This window comes from Adiantum capillus-veneris, chromosome 6, assembly GCF_014529385.1.
Source record: "Adiantum capillus-veneris isolate H3 chromosome 6, ASM1452938v2, whole genome shotgun sequence".
In the NCBI taxonomy this organism is placed as follows: Eukaryota; Viridiplantae; Streptophyta; class Polypodiopsida; order Polypodiales; family Pteridaceae; genus Adiantum; species Adiantum capillus-veneris.
The window spans coordinates 66,442,612-66,451,704 of record NC_140936.1 but is presented as its reverse complement, the minus strand read 5'-3'; the positions used below and the strand labels follow the sequence as shown (position 1 = coordinate 66,451,704).

Genomic DNA, 9,093 nt, shown 5'->3' with positions numbered 1-9,093 from the left:
CAGCACACATTCACCAATTAGCAATTGAACTTGTCAACTTCATATGCCACAAATTCTGAAAATTTTTGGCATTATCATGACATGAAAACGAACAATCCAAAAAATTTCATAGTATCATAGCATTAACATTGCATTGCATCAACATGGCAATGACATTGCATCGTCATTGTGGAGTCTCTACACATCTTTAGATTCTAGGGAGGTTGAGAATACCACCTTGATTACCTTTTAAATGAAAATCGATTGAACGGTTCAAAACTCCAACCCTTCATAGAAAATTAGTGTGTAAGTTAGCAAAATTAGTGAAATTACCAAGAGTTTAGTGTGAAATTAGAGTGTGTAAACACACAATTGGAAAAATATGGTCACAAATTAGGGAAAAATGAACACATTGCTTCATGCACACACATCCAAAATCCACAAAAACATACACACACAAGTGAAATTAGTGAGGAAACACATCCGATTATGCCACAATTATACTAGTGTAGGCCATTGTCCCCGGCTGCAACGCCAAATGTTAGGGGTTTCCATCATAGCATAGCTACAATGACCAACAAAATTATCAATCCGGAGGGATGAACTACCCGGCTAGGGCATGAAAACACTCACACGATTAAAGAGCTAATCATGGAAACACGAATGGTTGACTCTACAAGGTGAGCTTCTCGGCCTATGGAGGAGCTAAGCCACAATGATGGGCAATCTCCACATCCACTTCCCTTCACCTCCAATCAACCCAATCACACACACTAACAATTGCAAGACGCACACAACACTGATCCTATCATGCAACACACTAATCCTCGCAAGCACACACACTAGCTAATCAAAGAATCATTAGCAATCATAAAAAGCATGAGAGAGGTATAGTGAAAGAGAATTAAGAATTGATTAATGTTAACCAGGTCACATGAGCAAGGAGAAGCTCAAGGACTCGATAGCCACACACCTCAAGAGCTGTAACCAAAGAGTGCTCTCAACAAATGAGCTTGAGAACCCTAATTTCTTTTACACACTGCCTTATATTTTACCTAGAATAAAGTGGGATAATTCCACCTTTCTCCCCTTGACTCATATTCTACAACAAAGCTCACACTTTACAATCCTCCCCTTGTGGTCTAGACTAGGAGGAAATTGAAGAAACTGACATATCTAGCACACTTTAATCCAGGAGCAAAAGAACATCTCCAATCCAAGAGACCATCCGCAATCCAGGAGACAAACTATCTCTAATCCAAGAGATACTCAAACACCTCCCCTCAAACAGAGTTTAAAATTGAGACCAAGCTAGTCCAAGCTATCTCCAAACAAAATACAACTGAAAGGGAAATGCCAAAACAAAAGCTAGAGAATGATGTGATAGACTAGAAGGCTATTTCTACCTTCTTCTTCATCTTCATCTGCCAAATATACTTTAGGCCTTGGATTTCTATTGGTGTTGCCTCTGTCCCTTTTGAAAAACTAGAAGGAAGATGACTCTTCTTCCTGCAAATGTTGCAAGTCTTTGATGCTAGACAGTCCTTTGCTATGTGCCCTTCTTTGCCACACGTAAAACAAGTTTTGTTACTAGAGCCAACTACAAAAGCTCCTCCCCCTAAAGAAGAATTTCTCCCTTGTTTCGTCTCCTAGGACACTAAAAAGTTGATGAAATCTTGAAAATATGATGTTGGATCCTTCTCCTCCATGATGGTTATGATCTGGTCAAATATAGGTGGTAAGGATGCTAAAAGAACCGCAATTTTTTGCTCCTCTAGTACTGCACTGTTTACATAAGCTAGTTGTGTGGTCATGCTTTTGAGGCGATTAACCAAGCTTGCAATACTTTGGTTATGTTCCATTTGCAATTGGTATAGATCTTTCTTTAAGCTTAATTTGTTTCTTTTTCCTAGCTCCAAAGTTTTTTTCTAGTCATTCCCATGTAGCTGATGAGATATCGCAATCATCAATAAACTATACATAATTGTCATGTAGTGAAGTGATTATGATTTCTAATTAATCCATGCTCGTACTTGGCTTGATTTTGTGCACCCATATCTTGTGTCAGAACTTGTGCACTAGTAGTAGAGATTGAATCAGTGAGCGTTGACTTGAATGTTCCCCACAACTGTTTTTTCATTAAGTAGCCTTTCAACTTGGTTTGCCAAGTATGAAAGCCCTCTTTGTTAAATTTCCAAGCCCCTTATCTTCCATTGTGCTAATAGAGGGGTCTTAGCTTAGGAGACTCTCCTAGCCAGTGTCTATCTCTTTATACAAGCAGGACTAAAATTTCATTTCCAAAAATGTAGATAATGATGTTCACTGCAAAAAGTTGTTGTGCTTTGCTACAAAATTTTGAAATTCTAATGTGAGAGAGAGAGATATTTTGTTGAAGCTCCTCTTCACAAGGAGGCAGTGCCCTTTGTTTTGATTGGTGGTGTTTTGGAAATTCCCTCCACTTGGAGTTCGTGAGAGTTATGCAAAATAAATTACCCTTGAAGACTTGTGCTTGTAGACTTTTTCTTGTGGGAGAGAGCCCTTGGTGAGATATTTGAAGTTCAAATCTTGATAGGGTTGCCTTTGATCTTCTTGTTGAAGTTCTAATACCACTGGATGGGAATGCGGTCGTGTTAGCTATGGTGGATGAAAGAGAAACATCATGCATAGAAGGGGAGTGTGTGTTGGCTAGATTATCACTCAAGCAAATTAGGTTCCAAGATCAACTAACTTGGATTCATCAACAGGACCTTGAGTATTTGTCAAGCCATTACAAGCTCACCTTAAACAAGGGAGATGTAATGTAAAATAGACTTGTGTATTATTCATTCATGAAATGACCTTTAAGTAGCTCTACAGCCTTGCACCACTCCATGTGGCACAATTCCACCTTTCTCCCCTTGACTCATATTCTAGGACAAAGCTCACACTTTACACGGATTGTGAAACGGGTGCCTGGATAATTAGATATCGCAAGTTGGAGTTGGTGTCACGCTGACAACACTATGGTACCAGATGGTTATATCGAGCTTTTGGCACATGGGTTGGAGTACCCGGCAAGATCAAAAGGCCGAAGGGTTTGCACATGCTAATGTTGAGAATCGGGAGTATCACTCGGTCTTGATGGATTGACAAATTGGATTTATGTGCACACGATGGAAGTCGATGGAAGATGACCAAAAAAGGGGGGGAAAGAGGTTTTTTTTAATTTTTATTGAGGAGTTTGTGAAGGCTTGAGGAGCAGTCATTCAGGGACTGCCACATGGCGCGACAACCTCTCACATGCAATACATGGGGGAGGGCAAGCAGCATATTTATCCTAGGTTGTGCACTTATTGTAGGCATCACAAGGGCAAAGAGCTCTTGAGCTCTTCGGCGATGGTGGTTGTTCTTTGGTTCTCTGCGATCATTGTGTGTGTGGGGTAGATGGCATCCGTGCCGCTATCCGATGGCGGTGCCCATCGTTGACAGCGCTATCCCGATGATGATGACTTGACGCGTCCGTACAAGCATCGTTCACATGGGGGGCTATATGCCTGCCCTTTTGGTGGAGTAAGGGAGATGGCCATGGCCCTTGGGTTGTCAAGCCGTCATGACAACCACAAGAGGGGTGTTCATGTGCCACGTGCATTGGCATCCAAACAAACTAGAAACAGGAGGACAAGGTCTCGCATGTAGAAGGGATGGTTCACTTGAGGTAAAAATAGAAAAGGGGAACAGCTCGAAGTAGAATGCTCACACATCCTATAAGGGTCGTCTTTTGATATTTTTGGGGGGAACTATCCTTGTAGAAGAGAGAGAGAGAGAGAGAGAGAGAGAGAGAGAGAGAGAGAGAGAGAGAGAGAAAGCGAGGAAGAAGAAGAGGAAGCACTGGTTGTAATCGATCTTGGAGAACGGAAACAAACCCAATGCTTGTGGTCTTCTTGCTGTCGATTCCCCCGCCCCACTTCTCTATCAGTTCGTCTGTTTTTTGCTCCTAGATGTGCGGTGTTGGTCTATGTGCATGTTCTCCCCGAATTGCAACTTGTGGTGCAAAAAGAGAGCAAGAGAGAGGTCTTGCTTGTGTACGGATTACATAATTGAAGCAGGTTAGGTACCATGGTTGCGGATTCTCCAAGAGCTCGTGTGTGTGTGTGTTGAAGGGCTGTGTCAGTTGTTTGTGGTTGAAATTTTATAAGTTTGAAGGTGAGGTTGAGAGGAGTGGGGTGTCTTGAGTACCCTGAGCTATTGAGAGGCAATCGTTGTTTGTGTCAGGTGTGTTTCCCATTCCCCCTCTCCAGTGTGTGGCATTTGACAAACAAAGTCAAGGAGATGGTTTCCAATGGGCTCCTGTGAAAAAATCAAGCTTTGTCTTTGAAACATCGACCATCTTGGAGGGATGTGGCATTATGCGAGAAATTGATTCATGCAAAATAAACTCATCGCTAAATTGATAATCAAACACTTAGCAAAGAGCATAGTATGCTTGGGACCAAATCATTTAGTCAGCATGTATGTGAATGTGAGATCTATTCAGGAAAACGCAAAAACAAGGGGACCCACACCCGAGGGTTGTAATCGAGTCTCGTGTGCATCATCAACATTGCCCCCTTTATTCAACTCTATCGTTTGTGGCAGAGCAAGAGATCCTCCCCCCCCCCGCCCCCCCCCCGGGCCCAGCCCCTCCCTTTTGAGAGGCAGAAGATGTGAGGGCCCACGCTTTGCACTCACATGAGCTCGATCCACCTGCGCCACTGTTGCATACCAATGCGCCATGAGTTTCACTTACAAATAGAGAGGAGCTAGGCATTCTTGCCAATGAACATGTGTGCAACAATAGGCTTAAACCTTATGGAAGCCACTTTGTGAAGTGCTACATCTCTCGGCAAGCCCTTGTCATTTTCTCACTTGTTGAGCTCCAAAAATTAAAGTTTATCCTCAAAATCTGAGTTGCCCTTATTTCCTTCGCATAAGAAAAATGTTTGTGGAAGAAACTCAAAATTTGTTTTTTTTTTTTTAATTTTCTGGTGACATTTGTCGTGCTCCCTATCAGTTTTTGTATAAAAGGGAAGACTAGCAAGCATGACAAAAGACTGCAAAATGGGCGTATTCAACATGAATCGTCACGGCGTATTTCTCATGATGGCGACGTTGTTGATTGGATGCTCTATTAACGCTACTTACGGTAAAGCTGAAGACGACTACGTCTCACAGCCAGGCAATGTCGCACCGTCAGGAAACGTAGCACCGCCAGGCAATGTCTCACCGTCAGAAAGTGTCGCACCAGCACCGCTAGGCAATGTCGCACCGTCAGGAAATGAGCACGACAACGGAGGCCACGATGGCAACAACGGAAACGACTCAGGCAACGACCCAGGTGAGCGTTCAGGCAACGGAGACCACGACGGCAGCAACGGAAACGACTCAGGCAACGGAGACCACGATGGCAACAATGGAACCAACGACGATGGCAACAACGGAAACGACTCGGGCAACGGAGACCACGATGGCAATAACGGAGACAACGACGATGGCAACAACGGGGACAACGGAGACCACGATGGAAACAACGGAAACGACTCAGGCAACGGAGACCACGATGGCAATAACGGAGACAGCGACGGCAACGACTCAGGTGATGACGGAGACAACGACGGAAACGACTCAGGCAACGGAGACCACGATGGCAGTAACGGAGACAGCGACGGCAACGACTCAGGTGATGACGGAGACAACGACGGAAACGACTCAGGCAACGGAGACCACGATGGCAACGACTCAGGAAATGGAGACCACGATGGCAACGACGGAAATGACTCAGGCAATGGAGACCACGATGGAAACGACGGCAATGATGACGGCAACGGAGACAGCAACGACGGCTCCTCCCGTGATCAGCATTCTCATGGAAAGCGTTGGTGCGTGGCTAATCCAGGTGCCGACCCAAAAGGGTTACAGGTAGCGTTGGATTATGCCTGTGGCATCAACGAGAGCATCTGCAAGCCCATCCAGCCGGGCGAGGCCTGCTACGAGCCCAACAACCTGGCGGCGCATGCGTCGTTTGCCTTCAACCGTTACTGGAAGGGTCCCCGGGATAAGGATTCTCGTGTCACTTGTGATTTCGGCGGCACCGCGCTTACTTCAACTACGGATCCCAGTAAGTCTCTCTCTCTCTCTCTCTCTCTCTCTCTCTCGACCTTCATTTCGTTTGATTGCCTGCTTCTATATTACATTATCGTATAATTTTACATCTTTCCAGTTCTCTTTCCATCTCTCACAACACATGAATGAATTCTTGCATCTGCCCTTGGGTCGAAGTGCTTAGGTAATGCAAGGTAATCCTCAATGGGTCCAAAATTCTGACATATAACAAGCATAACTGAAGGCCAAGTTTCTCAATCTGAACCAAACCAAAAAAAAACTTAAACTTAGTAATTAGTTACAAGCTAGAATGTTCATGTGGAGAGTGTTGACAATTAAGGCTATACCCATTGGGGAATTGTTCTCTCTCTCTCTCTCTTTCATTTTGTTGTGCTCCAATTAATATTCATTTGGTTTGATTGTGTGCAGGCCATGGTGAATGTCATTACAATTGATCCATTTCTTTACAAAGTCAACCACTTCTAGGAACTTGCTATGTACCTCTTGATAATGGCTTGGATGCAGCGGCCATAAATATGCTGATGATGTGATTTTTGAGAGTTGAGATGGAATTAAGGTGTGCTTAATGTTTTTTTCTCTATCTACTTAAGAGTCTCATAATTTTTTTTTGTGTTGTGAAGTCCTTCCAAGAGTTGCTATTCTATAAAAATATGTTACTACTTCTTTATCCCCATTGTACTAGGAATCTAGGTCTTCCTAATAAACATATTCCTTTCATTTCATAAATTGGGCATCAATAGGTGTAATGCACCTCAGTCTCTTGTCTTCAGTTGTATACTACACATCCATTACATCATGGGTGATCGTATTGTAGAATTTATCCAAATTTTGCAAGAATTCTTGAGAATTATTCATGCACAAAAAAAATCCATTTTCTACATTATTGCCTCCATGTTGGCTTCCAAACTTGATGAGGAAAGAGCTAGGATGGCTATTCATGATCAACATCATAGGTAGAGAAGAAGGCTTGGGGTGATCACTAATAAAAATCTCCCTAAATCATGTGCGTTCAAGAGATTATTAATAATACTTCCTAATATACATGTTATACTTACACTGTAGCGAGATTTTGATCACTCATCAAAGTTTCCCTACATCATGTGCGTTCAAGAGATTATTTGTTGGGGGTCCCATTGTTGCATAGTTTCAATAACCAACAAAATTACCAATCCAGAGGGATGAGCTACCTGGCTAGTGCATGGAAACACTCACACGATTAGTGAGCTAATCATGGCAACACGAATGGTTAACTCTATGAGGTGAATTTCTCGGTCTATAGAGGAGCTAAGCCACAATGAAGGGAAATCTCCACATCCGCTTCTCTTCACCTCTAATCAACCCATTCACACACACTATGATTGCAAGATACACACACCAATAATCCTATCATGCAACATACTAATTGCAAGCACACACACATAGATCTATTGAGTACCACACTCCAATCAAACCTACATGCACACACAAGCAAAAGAGAACAATCACAAGATTAGGGAGGGATTAACCACTAATTAGTTAAGATCTAGTTAATCTAAGCATCATACGCAAGCACAAGAAGCATGAGAGAGGCATAGTGAAAGAGAATGAATCATTGATTAGTGTTAATCAAGTATCATGAGCAAGGAGAAGCTCAAGGACTCCATAGCCACACACCTCAAGAGCGCTCACCAAAGAGTGCTCTCAACAAATGAGCTTGAGAACCCTAATTTCTTTTACACATTGCTTTATATACCTAGAGTAAAAATATACAATGTTCGGGCGCCCACGGCCTTTAGGGCTCCACCACTTATTGAATCTGCAACCTTAGGCACACTATTAACCTGTTCTTTACAGCTTGAAACTCCTATTGATCCCGTTACACATTAAAATATTACAATGGCTTGAAATAAATCAAGAATTTACAATACATGACTATTTTGGAAAAACGTGAAAAATGTGTAACTCCAATCTTTATTGCTTCTTTGTATTCATCTTCGATGTGTATTCATACGCCTTCGGTCCTTGTTAACTGACATTGACTCAGTTAACATTCTCCCCTTTCGATTTTAGTGCCCGCCCTTGGGCACAGTTGAAAAGTGTCTGTGGAGGCAAGAGAACGTTTTATTTGGTTGTTGATGGGCTGATTGTCTTTATTTGTTGTTAAATTTGTTGATGAGGTTCAATTTGTTATAGCATCTTCATTGGTCCAAATATGCCTGATGTGAGAGATGATGTTGCATTTGTCCGTTGTAATCGCATAATGATGAAGCTGATGTTTATTTATGAAAAGTATATATAAGGAAAGTAGAACGATGAGGTTCTAAAGTAGGGTCTAATACCTGGATGACCAAAGAGAAAAAACCTAGTGGGAAAAAAGTGTCTTTGTGATACACACATTATTGGAGTACTTATAGCATAAAAAATGTTAATAAAGTACTCAAGGAATTATTTGTTGATAGATATGGAATTAGAAAGGCAGCAAATATGAAAGGGTAGCATGCATGATGAAACATTGGTTTGCCTGTTGTAATCCACTCAAGGTGCATAGGTGGAAGCCAAAAAGAGTGTCTAATGCATATGTCCAATGATGAGACATTCTATTTATGCATACACAAAAATGCATGGAAAATAATATATTGTGCTAGAAGGATTTTTAGGGGTTCTTCATAAAGATGATGTAGCTATAAAAGCATATGACATGGCTTTGCAAGTTGGCACCCATTTAAGAATGGTTTTCGTTGATGAGGATATGTGCTCTCATCTTACTGTGCACTGTGCGTGAGTGTACTAATGCTTTGCTTATTTTATGGCTCAGCAACGCAACTCTGACTATGTCAAGGAGTGTCTTTTGCACCCTCGTGACATGACTTTTTACATTCTTGAGCTTACTACAAACATTTCTTCAGGTAGAAGTAAGCTTGAATTCTCAAGAAGAGGATTAGTGAAGGACCAAGTTGGCATTGAAGGTTTCTTTTGCCATACCCATTTTATCATCTT

At 42.1% G+C, this 9,093-nt stretch overlaps 1 protein-coding gene across 1 annotated transcript; it reads left to right on the top strand.

The window, feature by feature from the left end:
* The first annotated feature begins 5,070 nt into the window (after nucleotides 1-5,070).
* Nucleotides 5,071-6,551, top strand: LOC147455636 (uncharacterized). Its single transcript, XM_086515296.1, has 2 exons — nucleotides 5,071-6,112; nucleotides 6,526-6,551. The coding sequence occupies exons 1-2, from the start codon at nucleotides 5,071-5,073 to the stop codon at nucleotides 6,549-6,551; spliced, it is 1,068 nt and encodes a 355-aa protein (XP_086371422.1).
* Nucleotides 6,552-9,093: the final 2,542 nt, after the last annotated feature.